The following is a 15,673-nucleotide window of genomic DNA, read 5'->3' as shown; positions in this document are numbered from 1 at the left end:
CTGTTTCTCCAAGATACCTAATTTCCTTACAAAACTGCACAAAGTGTACCGGAGACTACTGATGCATTTTTAAAAAGCAAACGGCTTTCACACCAAACACTTACTTTGTTTAGTTTATTACTGCTTACTGTTCTTTATAGTATTTTTTTTTTAGTAGAAACATTTAATTTTACCATTTTTTAAGGCGTCTTTGCTTTACAGAATTTCTTGACACGTGCCAAAGACTTTTGCACAGAACTGTATATTTAAGTTTACAGAAGATGAAATAATAAAATCTATATCTAGAATAAGGCAGATCCTTTCTAGGAAACAGCATTTAAAGATTGCAAAATGTTCATTGGATTATTATTGTAAACGCTATAATATACACAAACACATCTCTGCTGCTCTACAACCTGCTTTGCAAGTTGTGTCAACTGTGTATGTGTTTGATAAAAGGCAGTGCTGTGGGGTCACCCTGGGCTGAAGGAAATGACACCATGCTGCTTCAGGATAGTGGCTGAAAATGTTCTCAAATATCCTTCTTATCTTCAATCTCGTTCCAACACTAGGATTAAAATAGCAAGTATTTGGGTTAGAATGAGGTAATATGAGTGGCACCTTCTCACAGTCTTTGAGAGTCACCTCATAATCTGCAGCGTGCTCTACATTCCAACAAATTCATTTATAATATTCAATTTATGCTCAAATATCAAGTGACAAATGTATATTAAATTTCAATAAAAGTGTTTGTGTGCTACTAGTGGTGAGATAGAGGAGCTGAATGTCTAAACACTTCAAACTAGAAAACTAAAAAAATAGACGTTTTATTGTGTCACTAGTCCTTACCACAAAGTCTTTACTTTTTACTTTACCTGCAATTTCTTTTGGTTTTCAAGTAATTGATCGTAGTCTTTAGCCAGGGCCTCACTTTGCTTTTTAATGGCGTCTGCTTCTGCCTTGGACTTGTTCAGAGCTGTAAAGTCAAAAGCAGTTACAACCAGCTTCTGTACGTCTATACCATAAACCTTTAGTATTAAAGCACAATGAGCTTTTTAACGAGTGTTCTCAACCTTCATGTACTTATATGCACGAAACCTATTTTCATACGTCAGAGATAAAACTACACACACTGCAACACAGCATTGTGGACGGAAATGGAAAGTATGCATTAAAATACACAGGGCTATACTAATGTGTAATGCAAACTAAATCTTGTTCATCCATCCATCCATCCGCAAGGCACAATCACACACACACACACACACAACGGACAATTTGGAAATGCCAATCAGCCTACAACGCATGTCATTGGACTGGGGAAGGAAGCCAGAGTACCCAGAGGAAACCCAGAGACATTCATTTGAAATCTCTGTTACCAGTTATTACCAGTTGATAGTTATTTTTGGTATTGCATAACCCACTGGCTTAATATTCATGGCTTATCTTCAAAAATCCTTAATGTTTTTGAATAAACATCACGTCTCAAATGATTTCATTCCTTTGCAATTTACATAAATAGCAGCATAGGCTAAATTGTTACATGCCTTCAGTTCATCAATTAGGAAAGTTACACTGAACACCAAGCTTTTTAAAAAAAGACTTGAATAGTTTTCAAACATTTAAGATGATGTTTATGTTTTTTGTTTTTTTTACATTTGGCAATACTCATGCTTTACCTGGTCATATTTGACTAAATATTTGTCACTTACCTTCAGCAGACATCTTCAGCTCCTGTTTGAGTTGGGACACCTCATTCCTGAGACGTTCTTTTCCTTCCTGTGCCCCCTTTTCATCTCCTGTGTAATCTTTCAAAGCCTAGAGCAGTGGGAAAATGTCCTCTCTGTTGGTTAGTATTTATTAGCCCACCGCACAGGAACTGAAACAAGTATTGTACAGCAGATATCTGTGCACACCTAAAACATGGACCAGTAAATCCATTCAGAAGACCACTGTGGTGTGATTTTTCATTTCTATCTCTCATTAATGATTGTTGACTATACATGACTACATTTCCAAAGAGTACCAAAGGGTGTGCACAGTCACTCTGGAGACATTCCACTACCAATGCATGCTTTTTAGAAGGCAAGCAGTTCTCGCAATCATTTTGCTGAAGTGATCCCTTCACTTCAGGCAGTCTTTTGAGAGTTTTTCCATTTCAGTTTTTCATTCTGCATGGGCTAAAGTGTAAGGGTGAGATCCCATGACGGCTTCTTGGAGCAGTGTGATGGACGGGTTTCCTTCAGGTTGTTTTTGACAAGTTTGTGAGATCACAGCAAGACACCATCTACGATGCTGTTATGTTCTGCAATGCCTGCCACACACACCTTTATACAGATGAGGGTGTGATTTCCATTTGCTGAGCAGTTTCTACCTGAGGTCATACAAAGCCCAGGAACTAGGGGCTCTTGCGTTCATGAGTATCTCCTCGACTGCACTTCATTCGAAGGGGTCAAACCCACAGGGGAAGGTGACCGGGCTGAGGGTGCCATATCTTTCTGTGCATTTGGGATCATAAGTCTATTTGGGACAGAATCTGTATACTGACCAGCAGTGAAAGCAGCAGTGGAAACCAAGGTCTCGCAGGTCATTTCATTGTGCCAGGCATTTGTGGGACAATGAAACGAGGATGTCTCTCCTTCTATGGTTTTTGGGTTTAGACACATGCTGAAAAGCAACTTCTGAAACTCCCAACAATCCCACAGGACCTACTACAGTTAGCGATCCTAGCATCCTCAACAGCGGGCAGCACTGCACACAGTATGGTAGAGCAGATGGTCCAAAGCCTCCTTTAATGGTCTCAGTAGTCTTTACACTATGGTACTGTGAAATCTTTCATGACTGGCATCGTGCTGGAGAGCGTATTCAGTGCTATGGGCTGCACATCCAATATGGCAATATGGCATTTTAATGGCTGTCACAGTCGTTTTTGCAGTGTGCCACCAGTGCATGTGAGCCGGATGACAATGCAGCTTCATTTCAGGATGAAGAATGCAGTTCAACTCTCAGTTCACTGAACAACCTATTTGTTTCCCCAACATTTTGACCCTGTTTTTTTTTCCATAACCTATAGCGTTCAGCCATAGCTATCATCATAATAATGATACTACTATTTTTTTCTACAGTAAAGCATAATTCATGTAATCATTCAAGTGCCAATGTAATCTGGCACTTGATTAACTCAAAGGAATGGTCAAATGTTTAAATAAAAAAAAAGAAAAACCTGCTTGAGCTGCTCAATTTCCTCCATGTATTTTTTAGCAGCCTGATTAGCATCCTCTATCTGGACATGAAGAGCCGAGTTGGTGTTTGCAGCCGCTGCAAGTTGATTGATCAGCTTGATGACTCGTTGCATGACCCTGCCAGTTTACATGCAAGTAAAAAAATAAAAAATCAAACAGGTGAAAGCAGAACTCGAATATGTTGTTAGTACATACACCTGACAACACAATGATTGTTCATTAAGATGTTAAAGGTATTAAGGATATTACAGCCACAGGAGGAGGGCGAATCCAGAGATGTACAGGTTCCTCTGAGATCTAAACAGCTTCATATGCACATGGTCAAACATGTTAGTGTACGTCTTAGAGTCTTTACTGATCTGAGCTCCGGAGTATTTCCTCACCTCCCTCACAGCATCTATAGTATAATATAGAAGACTCTGTTAGACTGACAACCTAAAAATACATCAAAAATTCTGACATTTTGGCAAAATTGCTTTCCAGGCATTTATAATAGCAGTGATGATAAACAGCCATTACAAAACTGAATGCAACACCAAAAAATGTTTATAACATGTTATTATAACCTGTTCTTGTTAAAAGAGAGAGAGTAGAGTCACTTCACCTACCCAGAAAGAGAACAATGAGGATAATGATCATTGCCAGAAATCCTCTTTTCCAGAGCCAAGCAACATGGTTCCATATGTTCAGATTGAAAATGATCTGCCATCTGCACAAAAGAATAACAAGCCATAATGGTTATGCATGGTACAGAATGCTCCCTTTCTTTACCTTGCATAACACACACAGAAACAAGGAAATGCATGTTGTTTGGTAGTAATTAAGCACTCGTAATCAGAATTAGCTCTTCCAGCTCAAAAGCCAGTTTAATCTATTGCTAACAGTTTTAATGGAATCTTACAATACCTTCTGATTAACAATTTAACATTATAATTGATATTCAATCTATTTAACAACAAGTGTTATTTACAATGACAAATACAGTAAGCAATCCTGTAATAATATGTAGAATTTGACAAAAGTAGAATTTGTTCATTTATCCTGGTATTTACCTCCCCAACACATTACAGTAGATCACTATTACATTGTGATTGTGATCACATGGATGGGTGGATGGATGGACAGATGGGGAGAAGGATGGATGGAAGGGTGGACGGATGGGGGAATGATGGATGGATGGACAAATGAGTGGAAGGAGGTATAGACAGATGGATGTGTGGAAGGATGGATGGATGGAGGGATGGAGGGATGGGTGGAAGGTGAATGGGTGGAAGGATGGATGGATGGATGGACAAATGAGTGGAAGGAGGTATAGATAGATGGATGTGTGGAAGGATGGACGGGTGGGTGGATGGATGGAGGGATGGGTGGAAGGATGGATGTGTAGAAGGATGGATGGGTCAGTGGATGGAAGGATGTGTGGAAGGATGGAAAGATGGATGTGTGCATGGCTAGATGGACTTTGGGTGCTACAGCAGCAAAGGTGTTGGTACAATTGAAAGACATTGAGTGCAAATAATAAGATGGAATTAGACATTCAACACATTAACACATTAACAAATCACACATGAGTGCAAAGGACATGGCAAAGTGCAGAAGACAACCTCACAACAGCCAAGTGGTGAGATGGTTACAGAATACTGACGAATCTTCCTGATCTCACATATATAACGCTCCCTAAAAGAGCCAGTGCTAATAGGAATAGGATGCCACGCTCATCTACAGCTGTGACTGTGCCTTCAACGAGTAGGGATCAGAGCATAGTCCCTCTCTCCAAATACTAATGCAGTAGTTAGCTGCACGTGTCTGCTGGGGCTTTCCTAAATTATTATTCAGAAATGCAGCTCACTCACAAAAGGATGCAAACTCAGAAACCTGAGTCTCTATGAACCTCTAAGATAAGTAGGCTTACAATTAAAACGAAAAACAACAGTCAAATCTAAAATTAATGACAGAGGTTATATTTAAAAGATCTTAATTCAAATTATCAAAACCTCTGTGTGTATTTTAAAGATGTAATTATCTGCAACTGCGATCCACTGAGCAGAGGAAGCAGTTACTGAAGCTAATGAATTAATAAATAAATAAATGTCTATAAGCTTTGAGTTAACTGTGTAGGGAGGTGGAAAAGAGCATAAATGTGGACCATACAGAACTCCTCACAGACAGTGTGTTCACTGCATTCCGCGTTACCTTTGAGCTGAGATGAATGGCAGGCAGAGCAGGATAAGAATTCCGATTTCGACGTAGAGGAACAAAGCCACTGCAGTCCACTGCAACGTCATCTTTACAGGCCTATATTTCCTGTCAGGGGAAACATTCAAAGGAATGCAGCAGTATTACTGTCTGGTTAAATAATTTCTTCTACTGACAAGTTCAAGCCCAATTCATAAGCCACCCTAAAGGAACCTATTCTGTATGGTTCTTCGTCGGTCCCGGGTCCACTCTCACTGCTGCGGCCTGGGTTCGATTCCCGGCCAGGGAACTGCACTCGACAGTGCACTCCTAGTGCCGGTCCCAGGCCCGGATAAAATTGGGGAGGGTTGCGTCAGGAAGGGCATAAAAACTGTGCCAAGTCAAACACGCAGACCGATGATCCGCTGTGGCGACCCCTAACGAGAGCAGCCGAAAGAAACAGCTCCAAAAAGGCTTCCAGTGCTGTTTTTTTTTTTTTTTTTTTTAACTAAAATTGAACTTTTTTGTTAAGTGTGTAAAAAACAATATTAGGTTTTTATTGTTCTTACTAGACTCTAAATGACTTTAATGATGGTAAGAGCTTCAGTCTTCCAAGGCATTTGATTTCGTCTGGATTAGTTCAGCAGAACTTCTGAAAGCGCTTCATGTTGGCTCTTCTCTAAAAAGGTGTTAATTATGACAGGGCTGATCTCTTCCTGAACCATGCCTCTCAGATCCCTGGCTCTTTAGACAGTTTTGGACTTCTGGATTATATTTAAATGAGAAAACCAGTGATCAGATTACCACCTACACCTATCACCTATGTGTCTCTAGGTGACTTTCCTCATCATTCTTATGTTTTGGAGGATTTGGATGAAACCCAGTGTCCATGTGAGGCAGCAGTTCAGAAGCACAGCGACAGTTTGGGGGGAAATTAGCTGCATGAGACTTTTTTTCAGTGTCAGCCATGTTCCTTACACTGCTGAAGTTTACACAGACTCGGGATTAATAAACTGAAACACTCTTCATGTTGAGACATCACTGCTGTTCTCCGGAAACTTCCTGCCTCTCCTGGCAGTTCCAACACACCAAACAAATGCCTGAACAAACTCGAATCATGTGTGAAAGACCAGTTACACAATTTAATACTCACTTCCGTGTAGTTTAAATGAGGAACATCATTAAACAGTCCTGATAAACGGCGCAGAAAGTTTACAACCGTCGCGTTAAAGCAAAGCCCTTTTTACTTCCGGGGCAAGTTTTCTCTTTCCTCCGAAATGAAAGTGAAGACAGGTGTCATGACAGTGCAGGAGGAAAAGTCCACACAAGGGCGTCAGAGAAAGAGCATAACTTTCACTGTGGTCCAAATGATATGTGTAATATATAGTTTCATTATTATTATTATTATTATTATTATTATTATTATTACCTGTACACCTGATAATTCATACATTTATCCAATCAGCCATTCAATCATGTGGCAGCAACTCAACAGCTTCAGGTAATGTTCATATCAACCATGAGAATGCAGAATGAATGAGATCTCAGTGGCCGTGGCATGGCTCTGGTGCCAGAGCAGAACCGGTACCGTCTCTAGAGTTTACACAGGATGGTGCAGATCCGCTGCAGGAGACGCCTTGCTGATGAGAAGTCAGAGGAAAACGGCCAGACTGGTTCGAGCTGACAGGAAGTCTACCTTAAACACTCTTTACAACCGTGACAAGCAGAAAAGCATCTCAGAAGGTCAAACCTTGAGGTGGATGGGCTACAACAACAGCAGGAGACTGCATGCAATCCCACTTCTATCAGCCACGAGCAGGCTACAGTGGGCTACACACTCAAACTGAACAGTTCTCCTTACACACTTTCTCATATAAACAGTCATAAACCACTAAAAAAAATTCAAATGCTACATTATTGGCATGGTAAATCTGCATTTTACTTGCAACTTGAAATACATCTCTTTATTTTGGATCCAAAATATAATAAAACATATCATCATGAGCTTTATTCCTCAGAAACAGGGCAATGCCAAAATATTATAATGAATGCTATAATAAATATTGAATCATCTGAGCCAGTCGCACTTCGCACACACACTCATCAGGAACTGTATTTCTGTGTAATAGGTATTTAGAGTTACATTTTTACTATTGACCCATATTATTTCCCTTTTAAATAACAAAACCAAAGTTTAATTTGCATTTTTCCCCCCAACTAAATATAAAGACAAATATGAAGATATTTATTCAAAACAATCTTTATTTTTTTTTAAAGTACATTTAAAAAAGTTGACAGTATTTCTCATAGTTGTGTATTCATAACTATAAAGAGCCGTAAGTCTGCTGTAGATAATCAATGATTGCTGATGTACTTGATAAACCATTGAAGACCTTCCTCTCTGGTTGAGAAGTGATGTGTTCTAACATGTATATTAGGTGATGGTGGAAGCATGTAAATGGAGTCCCTTGCTCCAAGGCGATTTTCACCCAGTCCCACAGACACTGTAACGGAGTGTGTTCATAGCCTGCGAACAACGCTGGATTGGCCAGTAGCCCCCGAGCAGACATCACTCCTGGAAAAGAGGGCAAATAAAGATAAAGATCTGTACATATTCTACAAGAAATATTGCAATCTTCATAAAAATTGACACATATAAATGCCAAAAACCACACATGCAATAAACCCATATACACACACTTTAACACAACTTTTCAATTCTAAACACTGATTAGTAATTTTTCTGAAAAACAGGTTTCTAAATTGTTAGCAGCCTGACGATTTGTTGAAATCTCTCAAGACGATAACAGCTTCATGGAAATGGTCACATCTTGAAAAGATCGTGAAACAGTCCAGAGACTACTGACTGCGATACATTTTGTTCCTGCCTCCATTTCAGGGGAAATATTCAGTATTCAGACACTTGTTTTTGTTTTCCAGAGCATATATCCACTTCAGATTCCCACACACAATGTCTTTAGATTTTATACTTATAAACATGAACCAAAAAGATAATTTACTCTATATAAAAGATGCTTTAATAAAGTATTAATTTTTTATTATTTTCTTTTTTTTCTCCATTTGTTTTTCACTTGAATTTTGTTGGTTGTTATATCACATTAATGGTGGCAAAAGATCTGACATGAGTTATACTGGTTTCATTTTTTATATCCACTATACGCTCACCGTCCACTTTAATAGAAACGTGTGTAAACTCTAGAGAGTGCTGTGTATGAAAATCCCAGGAGATTCTGAAAAACTCAAACCAGCCCTTCTGGCACCAACATTAAGGCCACGGTTAAAGTCACAGAGATCACACTTTTTCTTCAATCTGGTGTTTGATGTGAACATTAACTGAAGCTCTTGATCTGTATCTGCATGAGTTTATACATCGTGCTGCTGCTACATGCTTGGCTGATTAGATAATAAATGTGCAAGTGTTCCTTTTAAAGTGGATGGTGAGTGTATATTTATATTCCTCTCAAATAATTATTTATAATAATAACTTTTTTTAGATGAAAACCTAAATTAGCACATACCATCCACTCCTGTAAGCTCACACACAGACTCCACATCGCTGGGATTTTTAATATCGCCATTAGCAATGACTGGGATGCGAAGGCTATCCTTAATGAGCTTGATGGCATCGTAATGCACCGGTTGATGTCTCTCATCAGCCGTCCGCCCGTGAACGGTGATCCATGACACCCCTGCTGCTTCCACCTTCTGACAAAGATCTACGGTCTTCCTCACATCCTTGTGAATTCTGGAATTAAACTGAAAATCTAAGCAAAAAAGAAATAAACAGATTACCCAATTATATGATTACATTGAACAGAAATGAGTGATAAACACCTGTACCTTATCTTAATGGACACTGCGTAATTGGGATTGTCTACTTGGTTCCTGACATGTCTCACCATGTCCTTGACTAATTGTGGTTTGTTAATTAAGCACGCCCCGTAGCCCTCTGCCACGGCCCACCTGCAAGAGCCACATCAACACGCATGACACCATAATCAGAGCAGGTAACATGACAATACACTTCAGCATCTTCCCACATGTGCACTGAGACCAGCTTCTCAGCTCCCTCCCACTCTGATGACGTATTTTCAGTGAAGAATACCTCTGAGGACAGCCGCAGTTCAGATCCACGCCGTCTGAGAAAGGGGCGACCAAACAGGCAGCAGTTGCAAGCGTCTGAGCATCTTTTGCAGCAAACTGGATGATCAGTGGTCGGTCAGCTGGTCAGAAGAAGGCAGAAAGGTGAGCCAGAAGGTGAGCCAGAAGGTGCTTAAGAGTGCTGCACTGTGGGCTAAGTGTGAGATCAGACTTACAGCTGCCAGTGGTGAGTTCACTGTCTCTGGCTTTAGCAGAGCGGATGAAATCAGCTGCAACTATCATAGGAGTGAAACACAGGTCACACTCATACCTCCGGACCAGGGATCTGAAGGCCAGCCTGATGGACAAACACTGTCAGTCATGTGGAGAAGCATGCACACTGATGGACTCACACTCCACACACACACACACACACACACACACACACACACACACACACACACGCGCGCGCACGCCTTGATGTTCCACTTACTTTGAATAGCGAACCATCGGGGCACAAACTTTCACAACCTTGCCGTTTTCAAATAAGTCCATGATGATGCTGTTTTCAGAAGAAATCTAATGAATTTACAGGAACATGTAGCAAACCAGAACCACGTTCATGTTACCAAGCGACCAGTGAAACGTCTAAACAGCGGTGAAATCACTCCTGTGGATCATGCGCGTGTTCACAGTAAAGCGGTCCGTGTGGTGCGCGTGCTCTGATGTCCCCCCTGTCCCCATTCCCGCGTCTTTAGTTCCTACCTGCGCGCGGTTCCTATGGACCGCCTTTATCCGGGTTGGTTCGGATTCATTAATCAAACCACAGCAACATCTGGATCAAATAATATATGTATGTATATAGGAAAATATATGGACGTTTTTCCTCCACGACTTTAAACTGATCTCTGTAGATAATTAATTAATAGTGGAGCAGGTTGTTTTTGCCAAACTCAAAACCTCAGAAAGCTGGACAGTGTACATCTGCATAGTTCAGTCATGTTACAGATGCACACAAGAGCACAAACAGTGTTTAGTAAATTTTATGCTAAAAACTTAAAATTATAAGGGACTCATATTTTAAAACGCCGTATTAGCATTTGTGACTTTTATTTTGTCCAGCTTCCATACCAACACACCAACGGTTAGTTGGGTTCAGGACATCCTGCTTCACTGCGCATGCGCAGTGCAAATCGGGCAGGGTACAGGGAACTATGACGCATATCGGGTTAACTCCAGCTGTAATGCACCAATCAGAAGAAGAGGAAGAGGAAGAGAAAGACCAACACATTTACTTTCTGGAAACATTCTTCGGAATTTCTGAAACAAGGATACTTTCACTAAGGTTCATTGCTGTACATTTGCACAATGTTCAGATGTTACTGAAATTATATTAATATTATTATTTTTATTTGGATAAATGAATAACGTCACGTCGCTTATGTGTCGCAGAAATTATACGTCATTCTCGAGGTGGCAGCAATGGCGACCGGCTGCGAATCAACTAAGAATTCTCTTTTAAGAAATGGTAATTGAAATGTTTTCCACTCTTCAGGACCTGTCGAGCTTACATTTCTGCTGTAGCTGCACATGAGTTGAGCTTTAGGCAGTGGACAGAGTGTGCGACAGGTGCAGTGTGTGTGTGTGTGTGTGTGTGTTTAAACCTTTCTGCCTGGCTGTGCAGTGGTGCTGATGTGATGTGATGTGATGTGATGTGATGCAGAGTGCTACTCGGACTTCCTGAATGAGGAGTTTGATGTGAAGACCTACACAGCTCATGCCATCCATCATGCAGTCATCGCTGAACAGCTGGCCAAGCTGGCAGAGGGCATCAGTCAGCTGGACAAGGAGCTTCACTGCCAGGTGAGTCTGCTCCAGCTCCAGCTCCAGCTCACACTCACACTGCTGCCATTTTTAAAAACACTTTAGAAGAGAATATCTTGCCATACATGGACTGCTCATGTGTCATGCAGGTTGTGGCTAGACATGAAGATCTGCTCGCTCAGGCAACTGGAATTGAGTCTCTTGAAGGTAATATTTACAGGAAAATTGTTTTTTGTTGGCAAATATATCTCTGACTGAGGGTTCCCTCACTAATGCTGCATTTTTTCATCCGCGTAACATCACTTAACTCCGACCCATACTTATCTTTAAAGATGCTCTGTCTCTAGTCCACACCTTTATTAATTCCAATCTCGACTACTGCAGTACTATCACTCTATACTCGACTACTACTCTATACCGGCCTTCCTACCAAAACTGTTTCCAGATTACAGGATAGAGCTCTCACTCACACTAAACGTTCTGCTCACATTTCGCACACTCTGTTCGAGCTGCACTGGTTACACATCTCCTGCCATATTCAATACAAAAGCCTCTGTCTCATGTAAAAGAGCCGTACATGGCTGCGCCGCAGGGTATTTGACTGAGCTGTATTGCCTTTTAGACATTTATTCTAGTTAATTATTCTAGTAATAAACTAATCTGAACTGGTTTACATACAGTAGATTAACATTATTAATATGACAGCATCCTTACAGACAGACACGCCTCCTGTAGTGTAAGCAAAGTATCTTTGGCTAAACTTTTTTTGGAAGCTCTTTAAACCCTTTACAAGGTTGATGTGAAAGACACCTATTGTTTCTTATCTCTTGTAGGTGTCCTTGAGATGATGCAGGCACGGATTGCTGCATTACAGAGCGCTGTAGACAGGTAACTCTCGAGCATTGTGTGCTCACATCGCAGTGTTTGCGTATCCCTCGCTCATATCTCTCTCTCATGTCCCTCTCTCTTCTCTCATACCAAGGATAAAGACCAAAATTGTTGATCCCTATAATAAAATTGTGGTTCGGACTTCCCAGCTCGCTCGACTGCAGGTATTTCTCTCTCTCTTTTTAAATTCAGAGTATAAGCAGCAAGCTATCTGCAATCTGTTGTCTCTGTTTTCCTCTGCAAAGCCTCTTCTGTGTAGCACAGATGCTAAAAAATATGGAAATCCAGGTAGATAATTAAATGAGATGACATCAAGCTCGATACTCTACAAAGCCATATAAAAGCAGAAAAATTTCCTAAGTTAGTCTGATTTACACAGATAATGACTCTAGTGTTTTACACACAGGTGATATTTGGGCATTGTACAGTACTTTCATTTGCACCAGACACATATAAAAACAAAGCATTTTGTACAGAGCATCTTGCTTTGTATTTATCCACAAAAAATACTAAGATCAAATTTTTTTGCCAGTTGCAAGACCCTGGAGACTCTCTTGCTCACCAGATTGTATATAACTGTTAATTCTCACAAACCACAGGGTTCATAGAGCCACAAATACATGCGTAACTAGCATTTTGTTTATATCTGTGTTGTTTACTCCTGCATGTGAGCGAAGACTTTTTTATTTTATTGTAATATGCTTTGACCTGTACTATACATCACATCTGTGTAGGTTTGTACACCACCACAATGGATTTGAAATGAAGCAATCAATATGTGATTGAAGTGTAGACTTTCAGCTCCCTCCGTTTTCACAGGCTCTAAAGTAATGGGACAATTGACTGATAAGCAGTTTCATGGCCAGTTGTGGCCTGTTTCCTAATTATTTGATGATAAATTAAGGAGATAAAAGGTCTGGAGTTGATTCCAAGTGTTGAATTTGCATTTGGTAGCTGTTCATGGGAACTCTCAATATGGGGTCCAAAGAGGTGTTGATGCAAGTGAAAGAGGCCATCATTAGGCTGAAAAAACAAAACAGACCCATCAGAGAGATAACAGAAACATTAAGAGTGGCCAAATCAATAATTTGGTACATTTTTAAAAAGAGGGAATGCACTGGTGAACTCAGCTACACCAAAAGGCCTGGAAGACCACAGAAGACAACTAAAGTGGATGATTGCAGAATTCTTTCCTTGGTGAAGAAACACCGCTCACAACATCTAGCCAAGTCAAGAACACTCTGCAGGAGGGAAGTGTATCATTGTCAAAGTCTACAATCAAGAGACACCTTCATGAATGTAAATACAGACAGTTTACCTGAAGATGCAAACCACTGGTAACACTCAAGAACAGAAATGCCAGATTACACTTTGCTTAAAAAAAAACTTTGAAAAAAAAAAAAGGTTGACCAGTTCCGATGCAAGATTAACTTGTACCAGAATGGTGGGAAATGAAACATGGAGAAGGAAAGGAACAGCTCATGATCCAAACCGTGCCTTACTATCTGTCAAACATGTGGAGGCAGTGTTATGGCATGGGCATGTATGGCTGCCAATGGAACTGGGTCACTGGTGTTTATGGATAATGTGACTGCTGATAGAAGCAGCAGGATGAATTCTGAAGTGTATAGAGCTACTTTCTGCTCACATTCAGTCAAATGCTGCAAAACTTATCGGACAGCGCTTCACAGTACAGATGGGTAATGACACAAAATGTACCATGAAAGCAACCCAAGAGGTTGGAAATGGAATGTTCTTAAATGGCTGAGTCTGTCACCTGACTTCAAGCCAGTTGAGCTGCTTTTCACTTACTGAAGACAAAACTGAAGGCAGAAAGACCCACAAACAAGCAGCAACTGAAGGCAGCTGCAGTAAAGGTTTGGCAAAGCATCTCAAGGGAGGAAACTCAGCATTTGGTGATGGCCATGGGTTCCAGACTTCAGGCAGTCATTGTGACTGCAAAGGATTTACCACCAAGTATCAAAAATAATCCTAATATTTATGATGGTTAGTTTGTCCAATCACTTTTGAGCCTGTAAAAAGGGAGGTATTCTGTAAAAAATGGCTGTAATTCTGAAACGGTTAATGCAATATTTTTGTTAAATGTATTGAATTAAAGCTGAAAGTCTACGCTTAAATCACATCCTGACTGCTTCATTTCAAACCCATTGTGGTGATGTACAGGGGCCAAATTACGAAAATTGTATCACTGTCCAAATACTTATGGACCTGACTGTATGTTAGTAAGATTCAGGTCAGCCATCATTTGAAAAGATGAGTCAGTAAATATTTTGCTGTGTTCCTGTGTTATTCTACAGGGAAAGCAGGAATCAGTGTTTAACTTACTCCAATTCACAGATCAGAGATTTTCTAACTCAAAGCAATCAAACAAATAGCTTTTATAAAAACTGCAAACACTTTGGCTTGTGTCGTTTTGTAGTGATTGTGGAAGGTGACTAGGTTCAGTCAGTTTGCTTTCTTCGCCAGGTTGTGTGTGACCTTCTGAGGAGGATAATCCGAATCCTGTATCTGAGTAAACGGCTGCAGGGCCAGCTTCAGGGGGGAAGCCGGGAACTGACAAAAGCTGCCCAGAGCCTCAACGAGCTGGGTGAGTGAACGACTAAATCTTTCAGACCAACCTTATCACATCCTCAGAGATCTTACCAGCCGCGGTGCCCACGATTAATACAGCATAAAACTACATCAGGAGACGTGATGCTGAATATATGTTAGATTTATTCAACAGAATATCACATGATATGCACATGGATATTCTCTAGTTTGAAAAAACTGTGTGTGTGACAGATTCATGCTGTTAGACGCTGATCTACGCTGACATACTGTAATATATATGCTAATATACTCTGATGTGCTCTTATATGCGCTGACGTCCTCATGACGTACTACTGATGTAGACAGGGGACATTGATGCCTGCATTTCTGTCTCAGTCATTCTTCTATTCTGCTTCAGTTTACTAACAGATTACAGCCTGTACCCTTTTCTCCACATTGTATCTTTGTACACATTAATGAATTAGCTGATTTGCTGTCTTTCAGACTACCTGTTTCAGGGGGTGGATCTATCTGGCATTGAAGTAATTGAAAATGACCTGCTGTTCATTAGTCGTGCACATCTGGAGGTGGAGAACCAGGCCAAAAGACTTCTAGAGCAGGGCATGGAAATTCAGGTAAGAGTGTGCACTGTTTTGTCACTTTCACCTTGGAGTAACCCTGGATGTTGAAACATGCTTAGTAGCACGCTGCAGCTTTTTTTTTTTTTTTTTTTTGCTCTGCCACTATGGCCAGTGGAGTACAGGACCACCGCAGACAAATGTTTTCATTTTAATTTTTAATTTTTTTTTTTTTTAGAAAGCTATGATGTGATCATTTATACCGTAGCGCAGTCTCAATTCCTATTGGTCAGAAGGTGTGCATTATTTTTGTGTAACAGCACAGCTTGGACA

At 40.4% G+C, this 15,673-nt stretch overlaps 3 protein-coding genes across 4 annotated transcripts in view; 1 reads left to right on the top strand and 2 right to left on the bottom strand.

The window, feature by feature from the left end:
• Nucleotides 1-130: 130 nt before the first annotated feature.
• bcap29 (B cell receptor associated protein 29) lies at nucleotides 131-6,685 on the bottom strand. The gene is made up of 8 exons (XM_053241630.1): nucleotides 6,550-6,685; nucleotides 5,415-5,525; nucleotides 3,830-3,930; nucleotides 3,471-3,618; nucleotides 3,203-3,338; nucleotides 1,692-1,797; nucleotides 855-955; nucleotides 131-547 (listed from the first exon to the last, which is right to left on the bottom strand). Exons 2-8 carry the CDS (start codon nucleotides 5,504-5,506, stop codon nucleotides 512-514), a joined length of 720 nt encoding a protein of 239 aa, XP_053097605.1. The 5' UTR covers nucleotides 5,507-5,525; nucleotides 6,550-6,685; the 3' UTR covers nucleotides 131-511.
• An 870-nt stretch (nucleotides 6,686-7,555) lies between these two features.
• On the bottom strand, nucleotides 7,556-10,244 carry dus4l (dihydrouridine synthase 4-like (S. cerevisiae)). The gene is made up of 6 exons (XM_026943344.3): nucleotides 9,991-10,244; nucleotides 9,734-9,855; nucleotides 9,523-9,640; nucleotides 9,258-9,380; nucleotides 8,936-9,162; nucleotides 7,556-7,971 (listed from the first exon to the last, which is right to left on the bottom strand). Exons 1-6 carry the CDS (start codon nucleotides 10,050-10,052, stop codon nucleotides 7,721-7,723), a joined length of 903 nt encoding a protein of 300 aa, XP_026799145.1. The 5' UTR covers nucleotides 10,053-10,244; the 3' UTR covers nucleotides 7,556-7,720.
• Nucleotides 10,245-10,688: 444 nt separating this feature from the next.
• The window catches only part of cog5 (component of oligomeric golgi complex 5), a 21,567-nt gene continuing 16,582 nt past the window's right edge, over nucleotides 10,689-15,673 (top strand). Inside the window, exons 1-8 of one of the 2 annotated variants that reach the window (XM_034313049.2) lie at nucleotides 10,689-10,842; nucleotides 10,950-11,025; nucleotides 11,221-11,360; nucleotides 11,471-11,528; nucleotides 12,155-12,209; nucleotides 12,304-12,373; nucleotides 14,697-14,817; nucleotides 15,267-15,397. In XM_034313049.2, the coding sequence (XP_034168940.2) occupies nucleotides 10,980-11,025; nucleotides 11,221-11,360; nucleotides 11,471-11,528; nucleotides 12,155-12,209; nucleotides 12,304-12,373; nucleotides 14,697-14,817; nucleotides 15,267-15,397 (621 nt within the window). In that variant the 5' untranslated portion in view covers nucleotides 10,689-10,842; nucleotides 10,950-10,979. Of the gene's footprint in view, nucleotides 10,843-10,949; nucleotides 11,127-11,220; nucleotides 11,361-11,470; nucleotides 11,529-12,154; nucleotides 12,210-12,303; nucleotides 12,374-14,696; nucleotides 14,818-15,266; nucleotides 15,398-15,673 lie in introns of those variants that run through there. The other variant, XM_053241627.1, reaches the window with a different exon arrangement.

The sequence above is a fragment of the Pangasianodon hypophthalmus genome, chromosome 18 (assembly GCF_027358585.1).
Source record: "Pangasianodon hypophthalmus isolate fPanHyp1 chromosome 18, fPanHyp1.pri, whole genome shotgun sequence".
NCBI classification, from domain to species: Eukaryota; Metazoa; Chordata; class Actinopteri; order Siluriformes; family Pangasiidae; genus Pangasianodon; species Pangasianodon hypophthalmus.
Note: the sequence above shows the minus strand (reverse complement) of the source record. Positions and strands in the feature narration are given on the sequence as shown.

Excerpts from the sequence above, each read along its gene's own strand:
- bcap29 (XM_053241630.1), bottom strand. The coding sequence starts at position 5,506 with ATGACGTTGCAGTGGACTGCAGTGGCTTTGTTCCTCTACGTCGAAATC. Across the intron at positions 3,339-3,470 it reads TTCGCCCTCCTCCTGTGGCT|GGTCATGCAACGAGTCATCA; the intron begins GTAATATCCTTA and ends GTAAACTGGCAG. Across the intron at positions 956-1,691 it reads GCTGAAGATGTCTGCTGAAG|CTCTGAACAAGTCCAAGGCA; the intron begins GTAAGTGACAAA and ends TTGACTTTACAG.
- dus4l (XM_026943344.3), bottom strand. The coding sequence starts at position 10,052 with ATGGACTTATTTGAAAACGGCAAGGTTGTGAAAGTTTGTGCCCCGATG. Across the intron at positions 9,641-9,733 it reads TGAACTCACCACTGGCAGCT|CTGACCGACCACTGATCATC; the intron begins GTAAGTCTGATC and ends TCTTCTGACCAG. Across the intron at positions 7,972-8,935 it reads TGAGCTTACAGGAGTGGATG|GAGTGATGTCTGCTCGGGGG; the intron begins GTATGTGCTAAT and ends CCTCTTTTCCAG.